This window comes from Triturus cristatus, chromosome 6 (genome assembly GCF_964204655.1).
Source record: "Triturus cristatus chromosome 6, aTriCri1.1, whole genome shotgun sequence".
Taxonomy (NCBI): domain Eukaryota; kingdom Metazoa; phylum Chordata; class Amphibia; order Caudata; family Salamandridae; genus Triturus; species Triturus cristatus.
The window spans coordinates 1,402,517,248-1,402,532,948 of NC_140589.1; the positions used below are offsets into that span (position 1 = coordinate 1,402,517,248).

General features: G+C 46.5%; 1 protein-coding gene across 3 annotated transcripts in view; it reads left to right on the forward strand.

The window, feature by feature from the left end:
• ECT2L (epithelial cell transforming 2 like) overlaps positions 1 to 15,701 on the forward strand; it is a 445,514-nt gene that overhangs the window by 332,159 nt on the left and 97,654 nt on the right. For all 3 annotated transcript variants that reach the window (XM_085612467.1, XM_085612469.1, XM_085612468.1), the window contains 2 exons: positions 3,150 to 3,297; positions 9,865 to 9,938. In XM_085612467.1, coding sequence (XP_085468593.1) covers positions 3,150 to 3,297; positions 9,865 to 9,938 — 222 coding nt within the window. The remainder of the gene's footprint in view (positions 1 to 3,149; positions 3,298 to 9,864; positions 9,939 to 15,701) is intronic.

The window sequence follows — 15,701 nt, forward strand, 5'->3', positions numbered from 1 at the left end:
CGTCTGAAACTTGGTATGTCATCTTTAAAGTGCATTTAGAGAAGTAAACATATGTGCTGGGTGCATTTTTTTAAAATATAGTCAGACTTGCTGTTAATGAGGTATGTTTAGTGCTGCTGTTCTTCATCCAGCTTTAAAGCATAAAAGCGCTGCTCATTTGCATCTCATTAGGAAACAGACGGGTTAATGGCGTGAAGTTCTCCGTCACTTTCTCAGATAAGAGATGCAAACATATCCTTCCACTGGGACTCTTTTACACATAAAGGGGATCACACGAGTGTGAAGGAGGATTTGAACGCTTCTTGAGGCCAGAGTATACGCTTATAGTAGTTATAAATGCAATCAGCTGCATGCGAGTTTTATCTGCCTGTCTCCCTTGTTACCTTTGCTTTCTGTCTGTCTTTTCTAATTTACTTTATAACTTAATGTTTTCTGCTTACCTTTTGTGGCACTTGAGCATTCTGTGCCTGATTTAGATCTCGGCTGATGGGATACTCTGTCACAACGGTAACGGATATCCCGTCTTCCGAAATATAAATCCCATTGAATATAATAAGATTTATATTTCAGCGGCTGGGATATCAGTCACCGTTTTGTTGGAGTTTCCCATCTACCGAGATCTAAACCCAGGCCCTCTGTCTCTTTTACCATTCTGCCCATCTTTTCCCATTTTCTATACGAGCGCCTTCTTTCTTTTCTACTTTAATTTTTTCTAACACTACAACTGTCAGCCTCCTCACAACCCCTTGCCTTTTCTATATGATCCTGTTTTTTTCCCATTATATATTTATTTTGTGTCTAATTTTCCGCTCTTGTTTTTGTACCTTTCTCTATACATTTATTAAGCTATGCCGTCTTGTTCCCGAGCACTTTCGTATAATGCATGTAGATACTTAGCAAGTATCAACTAGCAGTCCCTTGTGTCTAATATTGTTATTTGACAATTATCTTCCAACACATTTATACAGAGCCCATCGACGCGCGTCGACGCAAAAAAGGCACAATTCAAGGAACGGGTACCGACCTATAGAGATGAATGTATGAGTATCTCATAAGCGGTACCATTTTAGCTTTGTTCGAGAGGATGTGCAATATATGACAAAGTGTACTGTCTTTTTATGTTGTGTTTTCTCGGCTATGCGGGCTCATAACGAGATGATGTTATCATTTGATTATTGTGTAAAAATTTTACTTGTGCATTTGGGTCTTCCCCATATACTCTCAATTGGTTCCTTTTTGTGCTGCTAAGGAAAAATTTACTGTTTAGATTAATTGTTAAGAAGGGACCATTTTAGATTGTGTGTTTTTAAATGTGATGTATAACATGTTTTTGAAATAATAAATATTAATGATTTCTGTATAAATGTGTTGGAAGATAATTGTCAAATAACAATATTAGACACAAGGGACTGCTAGTTGATACTTATACGAGTACCCTATTCCCTTGAGTATTACAAGGGGTCTCTCTCTTTTTTTATATAGATACTTAGCAAGTGACAGTACAGCTGATAGACCTCTGCAGTGGTTTACAATGCCCACGTCATGGGTCTGAGGGACCTGAAGACGGAACAGCATTTTGGGTGCAATTTGTGCAATTTGTGCACACTCAGCAAACTTCTTCGCTCCTTACAGCAAGAAGTCCTCAGAGCCAGCACACTGGTGGTGGATCTCTCCGATTCTAGAGAGGCAAGCGGTACTGATTGGATCTGATTGGATCTCATTAGCACCTTCTCCTCCCAGCATGTTATGTATATAGTGCACACACTGTCGTGGGTATGGACCATATTGCTCAAGAAGTAGGTACAATAACTCGGAATAGCACATGGATGTGAAATAGAGGCAGTACATGCTCTGACGTGCAACAAAAGAGTGTCAAATTGTCTCTCACTATCCCAACCCTGTATATTGAGACACATGCACGCACACCTGCTTTATGTTACAACTTGCAGCCTTTTGCCTGCATATCTATCCACCCACCCTCTGTCCTTCCAACTAACAATTCCAATCCAACCCACTTAATTCCACTTCTCACCACATACATCTACCCCACTCCATACCAAAACACATGGATAAAAGACAATGTCATTTACAGCGCCAATAGCTCTAACTTTTGCAAATGTGAGACCTATTGGCTTTGCCAATGCTTGTTTGGGTTTACTTGGTGAATTGGGCAAACTGAAGATCAGTGAATGTGCAGGGTATGACTTCGTGAGAGTTAATTGGTGAAACGTGCCGACCCAGTGCCCCACTGTGGTTTAATAGAAGGATGGCACCATCCCATCCCATCCCATCTCAACTCAAACTAGGGTGCTAGCAGTGGGGCCATCTCAGGCTCGCCCTGAAGAACCCTTTTAGTGAACAGGAATGCATAATGATTATTAACGTTTGGCTGAGGTTTAATTTTTTTTAATAGCAAAGAGATTTTATTGCACAGAGCTGCTTATTTGTAATTATATGTGACGAATTCGAATTACTTGGTAAAACTGAGGTGTCTTTTTTATAAATCATTTATTTTAACAGCACTTTTGAACGATTAAAAAGTTAAATGATATGTTGTTAACCATTATAAAAATAAAGTTTGGAGGGGAAGGAATAAGAAGAGACCGAAGATTGCTGAATTTTTAATTTTGTAATGAGGCCATTATTTGGTGAAAGAATCAACTTCTGATCAAAAGCCAACCTATATTCTATTGTGATTTCCTAAAGAACAGCCCTGTTTTGTTTACTTCAACGTTCTGAAATATGATTATTTAATTAGCTGAATTTTTTTATCTATAGTGAATTTTTTATTATTTAAGTGAATAGAGAAATGTATTACTTGTATAATTGTTTGTACAAGTTTTCTTTAAAAAAAAAAACACTGGAGCGGTGTAGAGGATTAGAAAATGACGAATCCATTTTTAGTAGAGTAATTGATATTTTTTGTGGTGCTTCAAATATATTTTGGTATTATTTTCACATTGCACCAAAGAAGTAATTGGCATTCTTCAGTTAACCTGACAGTGGACCTCTTTGCTTCCTTATATTCCTCAGAATTTGAGGTTTTTTTTGTTACAGGTTTGAACCTTTATCAAGCATCAGTTTGTTAAAAACGCCAACCCCTTTTTCAGAATCACCTTCTCAATCTATCCTTTTAATTCTTTTTCCAGACAGTTTCTAGATGAACTCACAGTAAGACTTCAGGAATGGGGCCCAGCCCAGTGCCTAGGGGATGTCTTTACAAAGTATGCCACCCAACTGAAAACGTACACCAACTTTTTTAACAACTATACGGTCATTTTGAAAACTATTGATAAGGTATGTATAGCTGAGTAAATGTGGTATGCAATTGATGACACAGTGACATTTTCTGTTTAAACATTTTATTAGGCATTCAATACAATAAAACATACAGTAAACAAATGTATAGGAAAGGCGAGAAGTAAAGGACATATAGTAAATTCAGTTATCACGTTTCCGTCCATCATGAGAGAGAAGTATTCCTACCCTGAGGGTGGTATGAGCCACAGTGTAGTGTAGGTCAGAAAGAGAGGTGTAATTGTCTGATTGAGAAATTTGGCATATTGATTTTAATGTTCCTGTGGATATGAGGAGATTTACCTCTCGTTAAGAAAGGGAAATGAGAGAGGGAAAGAGAGAGGATAGAAAAGAGGGGGCAAAGAGAAAGATGGGAGGGGGGCAATGGATCTGGATGGTGGGGTGGCTGGTTGGGGAGGTTAGTTGGGTGAGTTTTGTTTGGATGTGTGCGTCTAATGGGGACCAGAGTAGTCTCGACCTATCATGAGCAAACTTTTGGTTAAGGATGATGTCTGCGCTTCTAAGGAAGCAAACCCAGGCCCAGCACGTGTGCTAAGAAATATATTCAAAAACTTTCCAGTCGCAAAGAATCGTTTTGACATCCAGTGTGAGAAAACTGTATGAAGTAACAGCAATAGTAAAAATTTAGAACGAATAACAGATGAGTGCTCTGTGAAAAAGGAGATATTGCAGATCGTTAGGAGACTATATTTACAGTAAAAATTAACACATTTATCCCAAGGAATGAATTGATTTCACTTCTAAATGTTATTAGACAAGTAAGGTTGACAGTAGTGCTCTAAGATGTTTTTGAAAAAACCGCAAGCTAAACCCATGACTAAATGACTTGTACACGGGTGATGGTTCTGTGTAAATTCTTCAGTTCTCTTTAAAACATATTTTTTGGTGAGTTCAATGTCAGACACTGGTCTTTCTGATGATGCAAATATTGGTGTTTGAATAAAAAGCCTATTGCTGCCTTTACTCACACCTGACTCCAGGGCCTGTATTACACAAATGCTCTTGTGGTACAACAGGCATGAGTTCCCGCATTCTGCGCCCCCTAAGGCACTTTGATATTACAGAAGGGGCTACAAATGGGTGTGCAGCACCTTCTGTAAAACAGATTGCACTGTCATGATCTCATGGTGGTGGTCCTGTGCAAATGAGGATACACTTTGCCTCTGTCCCCATGTCATAATATAGATAGGGGTGCAGAGGCCAAGGAGCTGTCTGTTTGCCCACAAAGAGTTAGCAGCCCCATAAAGGTGGTAAAGTGGGTCCTCTGAACCCCTACAGACTTCCCTGTGCAGGTGGGTGCAGTCATTCACTGCACTCGCCTGCAGAAGGTATCCGTCCCTGGTTGAAGCGCAGACCATTTGCCGCCTGCTCAGTAAAAGGCACAAACAGCTGATACACCTTTCATTAATGCACGTCCCCCAGGGCTGGTGCAAGTTCACGGCTACACGCTGGGCAGGGCATTAACCCCTTCGCTGCTAGGCCTTTTCTCGCCATGTGCCAAGGCATTTTTGTCTATTTGGCGTAGTTTGCGCTTAGGCCCCTGTAACTTTTTGACCACATAAGGTATCCACAACAAATTTACGTCCTTTTCTTCTAACATCATGGGGATTTCAAAGGTACCCAGGGTTTGTTGATTCGCCTGGAGGGGACCCAGAAATTAGTCAAAATACAGCTAAAAGTATTTTTATTTTTTTTTAAAATGGGAAAAATGTGCAGCAGGTGAAAGCGTCTGTTTTTTCCCTGCATATGGTATCAACAAGGGGTTTGTGGTGCTGAAATCACCATCTTCCCAGCTTTCAGGGACTGACAGACTTATCAGAAAACCAACATTTTTTACACAGTTTTGGCATTTGGGACATAGCCTATTTTGCTCTTTTTTGTGCTTTCAACCTCCTTCCAGTTAATGGTAAAAATGGGTACGAAAGCAATAATGAATCCTGGGAAGCTATACATTTCTGAAAAGTAGACACAATTCTGAATTCAGCAAGGGATCATTTGTGTAGATCCTTCAAGGTTTTTTTTAATAGAAACTAACAGTTGAAAGTGGGAAAAATTAAAAATGAGTTGAAATAAACCGACATTTGTGGCAACGTTTTCACCTGTAACTTCTTCTAAGTATGACAGTTTTTTAAAGCAATATACCGTTACATCCACTGGACCCTTCTGGTTGTGGGGATATATAGGACTTGTAAGTTCACCAAGAACCTGAGGAACCCAGAACCAATAACTGAGCAGCGTCTTGCAATGGTTTTTTACTGGGTATATAGCAATTCATTTGGGAAACTATAAATAGTGAAAAAATGTTGAAAAAAAATCCTATGTATTTCTGCAATGGGAACAAAATATAGAGTTTAGAAACAGTAGCTATTTGCACATCTCTGAAATTGTGGGTACCCATACTCGCATGTGAATTATGGGACATTTTTCATAGTGACTTCTTTTTTACACATTGTCTTACATTTGGTAATAACAGTTGCTCTACAATTCTGTGTTCCCCTAAGTCTCCCGATCAAAATTGTACCTCACTTGTGTGGGTAGGCCTAGTGCCCGTTACAGGAAACGGACCAAAATGCAACGTGGACACACATTTTTACTGTGAAAACGGACCCTTTTTTTGCAAAGTGCCTAGCTGTAGATTTTGAACCCTAGACCTGCCGGCACCTAGGGGAAACCTAACAAACCTATACATTTTTAAAAACTAGACACCCAGGGAAATCCAGGATGCGGTGACTTGTCTGGCTCTCACCAGGTTCTGTTACCCAAAATCCCTTGCAAACCTCAAACTTTGTAAAAAAAATAAATTTTCCACACATTTCTGTGATGGAAAGTTCAGGAATCTGTTTGGATCCACAAAATTCCACTGACCCCGCATTCCCCAACATCTCCCAATAAAAATGGTACCTCACTTGTGTGGGTAGGCCTAGTGCCCGCAACAGGAAATGGCCCAAAACGCAACGTGGACACACCACATTTTTACAGTGAAAACTGACCCTTTTTTTGCCAATTGCCTAGCTGTAGATTTTGAACCCTAGATCTGCCGGCACCTAGGGAAACCTAGCAAACCTATACATTTTTTAAAACTAGACACCCAGGGAAATCCAGGATGGGGTGACTTGTCTGGCTCTCAACAGGTTCTGTTAACCAGAAGCTCTTCCCCTACCTACCGAGGCCAACAAAAAAATAAGTAAATGCCTCTGCTGTTTGCAGCAGAGGGATTTAGTACCCCTGTTCTCAGGACAGAGTGGTTCCGTCATGAGCACAGGAGCACTGGTGCTCATGACAGAACCCGTCCGTCATGAGCACCGAAAGGGTTAACTGTAATAGGCTTCACTAACCCGGTCTGTGTTCGGCACCCAGTTAAAAATACAATGTATTGCAGAGCAGGCAGTGCGCTCTATAGATTATGCAGGCCCAGATTAAGATACTGGAAAAAAGCTGACTGGAAAAAACTCCTAGTCTCCAGTGGAAACAATTTATACTGGATAGAAAAAAACCTCTTAACCAGGAGCAGAATTCCCACATGGCAGGAAAAACAGGAGAGCTGTTAGGAGCAAGCACCCCCCTATTACCTAGCACTCCTGTTCCATTTATATATGGAAACAGAAAGTATTACACAAGAAGAAATTATTTTCCACCTTCAAATGGGCAGGACAAATATAAAGAGCATGGAATAGCAAGTTTATTCTTTTAGAAGAAAATCCTGGAGTGGATGAATTACATATTACTTTTATGAATCTGGTGTTTGTAAAACACTTGTAGAAACGTCCTTAACCAAGTATCAATTTTCTGACCGTGCATTTTGCAAACAGTGAGCACGGTTTGCCTCTTCTGTTTCTGAGCTGTGCTATCTAACATAATGTATTAACTTGGAGCAATATCAGGTTACATTATTTTACTTTACGCACTGTGGGCGCATAAAATCATTCTTCTCTGAGCAGTGCAGCCCATCATAATACTGCCCTAGACACAAAGACAGAATTTTGAGACACTCTTCGGGAAAAGCTTGGGAAAGGGTGCCCACAGGAAGAAGTGACATTAGGGAACAAATGTTTGCTGTACGGGTTTGCAGTAGAGAACCCTTCACATGCACTGTAATGAATTATACTGCATGAATTTTCTATTTTGTTTTTAGAAATATGAACAATGCTGATAGCGTCAGAAAATTTAAGTAAACAGAGTGCTAGTTCAGTCGCTGTTGCCTGCTTGTCCTCTCACATTTAGTTTGTGAGGGAACGGAAGATGGAGGGATTGGGGCTTACGCAATGCCACATGGTTGTAGAGACACAGAATTCACATGTGGCTTGTAATAAATTATGGCAGGTGATTAATAAAGTATTTTTCTTGTTAATGCCCGTTCTGACGTCAGCACTTACTTACAAAAAGAAAATAAGTGGCCAACCTTTATGGTGAGATTACATTCTCACATGTGTTGTTTCAAAATATTTATATCTAGATTTGAACTACTCAGATCAATTGTATTTTATTCCAGGTCACTGTGTGCAGCTTAATTCCATCTGGCTGTTTAAGGGCATAGCACCACTAATTTAAAGGTTTCTCTCGTCAATGGAAATACTTTTGATTCCTATAGAGCAAAATACCTGTTTACAGTGATTTATTGTATGGCTGTGGCAGACACCCATTTGTATTGCTTTTTTGGGCACCAAAATGCTCAACTTGGGGTGGCATGCCATTGGAGATACCCACTATCTACCGATCACACTGCAATAGGTTATTCTGCTGTCACAGGATCTGTTTGAAGAAGCTCTGTAACTGGTAGTGGCAATCAATCGGTTAAAAAACTCTAAATTGATTGTCATCTGTCCTAAATAATGACAGACCTAAAACAGTTGATCAACATTTGGGTTTGAAAATAAACTTTAATATTAAACACTGTTCATACTGAAAGCGTTCACCACTTTGTTTAATATTGTGCTTCCTTTTAGTTTGTCTTGAGGGTCGTAGGTGTTGTAGTGGCACAGTGAATCCAGAAGTACATTTTCTACACGCAGATAGGTATTCTCTACATGCATGGAGATACAGTCCTCCACTAGATTGATTATCTTGACAGGAGGGTTGAGAGATTGATCCACTACTCAAGTTAACTCTTTGGGAGAACTTGTATTGGTAAACTCATTTTAGTCCCTAAAATATTGTATATTTTGGGACATCCAACTCACTCCTTCTTTTGGTCTTTATAATAAGCTTCTTGTGGTTGAAGAGAGTAGCCTGATAGAAGGCAAGTTGGATATTATGCTGCTTTTGTATGCCCTTTAAGAAATTGTACTACCCTTTTTATAACTTTACTGTAGAGTAACGTAGGCTGCATTGGTAATGAATTGTGCAAGACTGAATCTGAGATTGCAACTGGTTTGTTTTGTTATTGAAACACAACTTTTCTCATTTTTCGTATGCTTTTGTTAACATATCTTGTGTGAGAACACAAAACAGCAGAACTTCACAGAACTCTGATATAGGATTCTCCGAGGCCCAAAGTACAGTTGTTGCATAGACTCATACCTCTAGAAATGTACCCCAGCTTAAATGAACCATTGTCATTCTATTCAAACTATCATTGTTGCAGTACAGAACTACACTATGATTCCAACATACTCAATTCCAAGTTTAGTTTGTGGCCTTGTGAAATTTCCTAAATATCGTAAATATTTTATCAATAGTCTGAGAAATTGATCAGTTTTTAACAATATGTCATAGTCTTCTTGGATGATTACGTATAAAACAGCTGATCCTTTCTTTGTTCCAGTCCATGTTGTTTCTTCTCTTGGAGGTTTACTGCAATCTCATAAAAGGAGGACACTCAACCTGTTCCATGTATTTGTGAATTTTATCAAATCCCAAGCCAATTTTCACTTTAAACAGCTGGTTTCAACTGCTATTCTGTGTTGTGTGCATGTTTTTTCGTGAAGGAAAAATCAGACTAAGGATGAAGTTAAAAATAAAATAAATCTGAAAATTACAGAGATATGTCCGCACCTGACTGTAAAATAGAAGTTAAACCTGTATTGGTTCTTTCCGATGTCGTTTTGTTGACAACTTTACAAAAGCTATTCTAATATCCAGTATCCCTGTATGAGAACATTGGCTTCAGGACTATTGAATAGCAACATTTTAGAACATCTGTATACGAGTATACGAGTACCAATGGGTTCACTGCTGCTTTTACAATGTCAACGCAATGCATTGGATTAATTATTACCACACTCTGACTTTATGATTATGTTTAGCTATTTCAAGAAGTATGAATGCCACTGCCAGAATCTTTATAGATTAATTTATGTTCCAAAGGTCTAAGGCAGGAAAAGTTCAATTTTAGATATAATCATAATTTGGATATTGAAACCAAAGAAATGCATTCCAGTTTCCTAAAATGATCCATTTGAAGAGACAAAATAACAAAGAGTTTGTAACCTAGTTTAATGCAAGGACAAATCTCATCTGATCACGTTATATATTTGAATTAAGAAACAAAATGTTGATTGTTTTGTAAATTGTAGTAATTTAGTTTGCTCACAGACTTTTTCTTTTCAGTGTCGAGAAACAATGTCCCCTTTCCGGGCCTTTTTGAAGAGACATGATAAAACTGTTGCAACTAAAATGATGAGGTAAGTGAGGCAAATGTGATTTAAGTGCTACAACAATTTTATGATTTCTTATTTTGAAGTAATATATGTATACCCTGAGAAACTGATGTACAATAATTGTCCCAAATTTAAGACAAAATGTCATGCTTCGGAGGAGCCTAGCGCGCAACCAAGATGGCCGCGTAGGTGCGAGGCTCCCGAGGACCTCCGCGACCTCCTGAATTAATCCTGGCGATATCCTGTCCCTGTTGAGGGGACTGTGTCGGTGAACCCGAGCTGAGGCGCCGCTCGTTTTTTGGGCTCGAATCGGACCCCGAACACCGGTGGGAGCATCGATTGAAGGTTGCGGCCTTCTCCTCGCCGGCCCCCCGGATTGGAGTAGTGGGGCGATCCGGGGCCGAAGTGAATAACAGCGGCGAGCGGGGCTGGGCGACTCGCGTACCCCGCACTTTCACTTTCGCTTTTGTGCCCTCCTTGCCTCAGGCGGGGTCGGGCTGCGGAGAGGGGTGCGGTGGTGTTGCCTTGTCCAGGTGCCCGGCTGACCCGCCGGCGGTGGGGTGACCCGCGGCCCAGTGGTCGCCCCCGTCCCCCCCCCCCTGACACCCGTGATTTGGTGTGGCGGCCCGTTTGGAGATCTTGGCACGACGGTGTAAGGGCCAGCATGTCCACCAAACAAGATGGCGACCGGGCGAAGATGAAGACAACCCGCCGTGGCACGGCGCACCAGGCCAATAGTATGGATCGCTATACGCTCCAGAAGGGTTCTCCGGAGACAGCGCGGTCATCCCTGGTGGGCCCGACGGAGGCGCCTGCCCAACCGGTGGATCTGACCCTCCGGGACGTCATGGGCGCCATCGCAGAGATGAAGGCCTCGGTGGACCAGCGTTTTGATACCTTGGCGCAAAAAATTGACTCGGTCCTGGTGGATGTGGGCCTTGTGAGGGCAGACTTGTCAAAAACGAACGACCGAGTTGACTCCCTGGCCCACACCACAACGAGCCTCACGACGGACGTGGTGGCCCTCCAGAAGGAGGTGCGCCGGCTTGGCCAGGCGAGCGCCCTGATGGACCGGCGACTGGAGGATTCCGAGGGTCGGGCCCGGAGGAACAATGTTCGCATTATTGGTGTGCCGGAGGGCCGAGAGGCGGAGGCGGCAGATCTCTTCGTGGAAGAATTGATCCTGACCCATCTCCAGCCCCGGGGGCTGAGTAAGCTTTTTGCGGTGGAGCGTGCCCACCGGGTCCCTGGGGGCCGCCCTAAGACCGGTGCCCCGCCGCGGCCTATTATTGCCCGGATTTTTAATTTCCGGGACAGAGACGCCATCCTCCAGACCTCCAGGCAACAGGGACCGGTCAGGCTGGACAACATGGATGTACACTTCTACCCAGACTTTACTCCGGCGGTCCAGAAGCAGCGACAGAGCTTTCTTGGTATTAAACGTCGCCTAAGGGACCTAAACCTCAAGTACTCAATGCTCTTTCCGGCTAAGCTGAGGGTGGAGGTGGATGGCCGTACGCACTTCTTCGACCGGCCCGAGGCGGCTGGGGACTGGTTAGATACTTTGCCTGGAGATCGGGGTGGGGGGGGCGCGGCTGGCGGGGAGGGCCCGCCGGATCAGAATTGAGGGGTGACTGTATAGGCCTTGCTCTGGATATTATTCCTTTACCATATATTGCTTTCGTATGTTCCCCTCCCATGGAGGTCGGGTGGGGTCTGCTGGGGGCTTCCCTCCTCCTCTGGGGGACTAGTTAGTACTTAGCTATGGGGCGACAGGCACACTGCACTTTGGGGGGGCTGTCTGGGCTCATGCAGGGGTGCAGGGAGGGGGGAGTTTTGTTGGGACCGGGGGGTGGGGGGGGTGTGTTGTTTGTTAACACCGCAAGGCAAACCCGCAACTGTTTTGTTGTTTTTCAGATGCTCGGTGGGGGGCGACCGATTGTTTTGACGTATGATGGGGGGTAGGGATTTGATTGTGTTGTCATGGAATGTTAACGGCCTGGGGGATAGGATTAAGCGTGGTGTGGTCCTGCAGTATTTAAAACGTATTTCACCAGATGTTGTCTTCCTGCAGGAGACACACCTTATAGGTAACACCTTTCATGCAATGAATCGGCGGGGATATCGTTTGGCGGCCCACTCCGGCTTCACCTCGGGCTCGCGGGGGGTGGGTATTATGGTCAAGAACTCGCTCCCGTTGGAGATTGACGAGGTGCGCCATGATGAGAGGGGACGTTACACTGTTCTGGTGGGACGAATGGAGGGTAGAGTGTTTATCTTTATATCAGTGTACGTCCCGCCTGGGTTACAAGCCACTACATTTGCGGACCTGGGGCGCCTCCTTCTGGACCTTCCGGGTGGCCTGTTGGTGGTTGGAGGGGACTTTAACGCGGTTGCCTCTGGGTCTATGGATCGCCATCCCCCTAGGGACCTCCCCCGGGCACAGGCGTGGCTGCCCGGCCTTTTAGACACGCTGGGCCTGGTGGATTGCTGGCGCTTAAAGCATCCCGTATTGCAACAGTACACCTTCCACTCGGGGGCCCATGGTAGCCTCTCGCGGCTTGATTATATCCTTGTCCCGGCGGCCCATGCAGGGAGGGTGGGGGAGGTGCGCCATTTGGCACGGGGTATCTCAGACCACTCCCCATTGTTGTTGCATTTCGATGTCTTCCCGAGGGGGGATGGCAGAGTGGCCCCGATCAATGCATGGTATTTGCGCGACCCCACCATTCGTGCCGACTTGATCAAATCCTTACAGCGCTATTTCGATGAGAATGTGGGGTCGGTCCCGTCTGCCATCTCCCTGTGGGAGGCTTTCAAGGTGGTTCTTAGAGGGGAGGCCCTCTCCTTTATTTCCAATGCCCGGCGGCGCGAGCGGGAGGAGGTGACCCGGGTTGAGGCCGAGATTGCAGAACTGGAGGGTGACCTGGGGAGCGGGGTAACAGACGCCAAGTTGCATGTTTTACACTTAAAGCAGGCGGCCTATCGGGCCCTCGTCACGGAGGCGGCCAGGGGCCTCAGTAGAGAGCAGCAGGGGCGATTGTATGATGTGGGTGACAAGGCGGGCAAATTGATTGCGTGGTTGGACAAGAGGGAAAGAGCGAGCCGCGTGGTGCCTTTGATTGAGAGCGTGGATGGTGTGTGCGTCACTGAGCCGGAAGCCATTGTCTCCTGCTTCGCGGATTATTTCCGCGAAGTCTACTCCCCGGTTTCTCCCTGCTCGGAGGAAGATTCCCATGCCTTGCTTCGGGACATCGCACTGCCCTCCCTTACGGTGGAGGACAGGGATTCGCTGGATGCCCCGCCCACCTCGGACGAAATTGCCTCGGCTATTCGCTCGGTTGCAGCTGGCAAGGCCATGGGCCCCAATGGTATTCCCATTGAGCTATACAAACTACGCCCGGATGTGTTGGCGCCCTATCTGCGCGCGATGTTCCTTGCGGCCCACTCGCAGGGCTCCCTCCCGCCGGACCAGCGTCTGGCTACAATTGTGGTGATCCATAAGGAGGGGAAGCCCCGTGAGCGGGTCACATCCTATAGGCCAATTTCGCTTCTGAACGCGGAGCCCAAAATCCTCGCCAAGGTGTTGGCCAACCGGTTGGTTGGCGTGGTGGGCGATTTGGTCCACCAAGACCAATCGGGCTTTATACCACATCGCAACACGGCGCTTAATCTGCGGCGCTTACACGGGGTGCTCGCGCGTGTCCCGTTTGTGCGGGAGCCGGCCATCTTGGCGTCCTTGGACGCCACCATGGCGTTTGATACGCTCGAATGGCCATATATCTGGGCGATGCTGGCGAAGTTTGGGTTCGGCCCGGGTTTCGTCAGCTGGGTCAAATTGCTATATTCGGGCCCGTTGGCGCAGGTGGTGGTGAATGGGCGAGTATCTGCCCCGTTCGCGCTGGGGCGGGGCACGCGACAGGGTTGTCCCCTGTCGCCTCTCCTGTTCGCCCTGGCCATGGAGCCCCTGGCGGAGTGGCTGCGGTGGCACCCTTCTATCCGTGGTCTCCGCTGGACCCCCGAGCATGAGGACCGCGTGTCCCTCTATGCTGACGATATCCTTTTGTATCTCGCCTCCCCGCGCAAGTCACTGATCGTCCTGGTTGATGTTTTGCGCTCCTTCGGTCGCAACTCAGGCCTGGTCATCAACTGGGCGAAATCCTGTGTCTATGTGCTCTCCGGGGAGGCCCCGGTCCTGCCACGGGACTGTCCGATCCAGATTGCCTCCCAGGGTTTCCGGTACCTGGGTATATATATCACTCTCGATCCGGAGGCCCGCTATGAGTGGAACTTGCTGCCCCCCCTCCAGCGTCTGAGGGAGGACGTGGTGCGCTGGCGGCGTCTGCCGCTCTCGCCGCTCGGCCGAGCGGCCTTATTTAAAATGATGTCCCTGCCGCGCTTCCTCTACGCCCTCCAGAATACCATGGACTTGGTCCCGGCACGCTACTTTCGCGAGGTGGAGGGCCTCCCGCGGCGCCTGTTCTGGGACGGGAGGCCGCGTATTGCTCTGGCTAAATTGACGCTCCCGTGGTACGATGGAGGGGTCGCCCTCCCGGACATCAAACGGTATTACTGGGCCTCCCAACTAGCTGCAATTAATCATGGCCTTTACGGGCCCGCCTTAAACCCGGCATTTGAGATGGACAGGACGCTTCTGCCCGGTGGCGATTATAATCGAGCGCTCTACTCTGGCGCGCCCGACTCCCGTTTGACGGGACCGACGCGTGTCATGGTGCGTGTCTGGCACGCGGCTAATGCAGCTATGGGGTGGAAGGACCGTTTGACCCGAGCGTCTCCGCTGTATGCATCTGAGAGGTTGGGCTCCCTGTGGACGTCGAAGGGCTTCGAGAAGTGGGACACGATCGGAATCAGCACGGTGGGAGATCTCTGGACGAGGGAGGGATTCAAAACTTTTGAGACGCTGCAGGCGGAGTTTCAGCTGCAGGGCAGTGAGTACTTTCGGTACCTACAGGTCCGCCATGCGCTGGGCTCCGTCTTCCCGGATGTTGCGTCCATTCCGGAGTCTTCCCCCCTGGAGGACAGAGTGCTAGATGGCCATGTCCCGGACAGCACGATCTCCCTCATATACAAAAAATTGATTAACGATAGATCGTGTCTGCTGACTAGTCTCCGCGAGGCTTGGGTTGCCGACGGGCTGGAGCTGGACGACGAGGATTGGATTTCCGCGGTGGCCTCTCCGAAAGAGGTGGCCATCCCGGCTCGCCTTCGTTTCGTCCAGCTCAAGATCCTTCACCGGGTCTACGTGACTGGGCCAAGGCTTTTACGTATGGGTTTTGCCGGTGATGGAATGTGTAAACGTGGCTGTGGTGCGTTGGCGACTTTCATGCATATACTGTGGGAGTGCTCGGAGGTGGAGCGATTCTGGCGTGGTGTGCATGAGGTTCTACGAATGGTTACGCGTGTCGCGCTGCTGCCTGAAGCGAGGAGATGCTTGCTGAATGTCTGGGAACCAAATGACTACTCGGTCCCGCAGGCGCGGTGGGTGACTCTGGGATACATGATAGCCAAGCGTGATATTGCCCAATTGTGGGGATCCCAGAGGCCCCCTGCGGTGTCGGCCTGGAAAGAGCATATGGATTGGTGTATGTTTCATGAAAAGGTGGTGTATGTGGCGAGGGGTAAGCCTGGGGCGTGGATGAAACTCTGGGGCCCCTGGAACGCCTACCGCGGGGGTATTTGTGAGCCGCCGCTGCTACCGGCGGCCTCGCCGGCTCCGTCTCCCTAGATGGCGCCCTTCCCTTGGCCGCGGGCGCGCGGTCCCCCAGT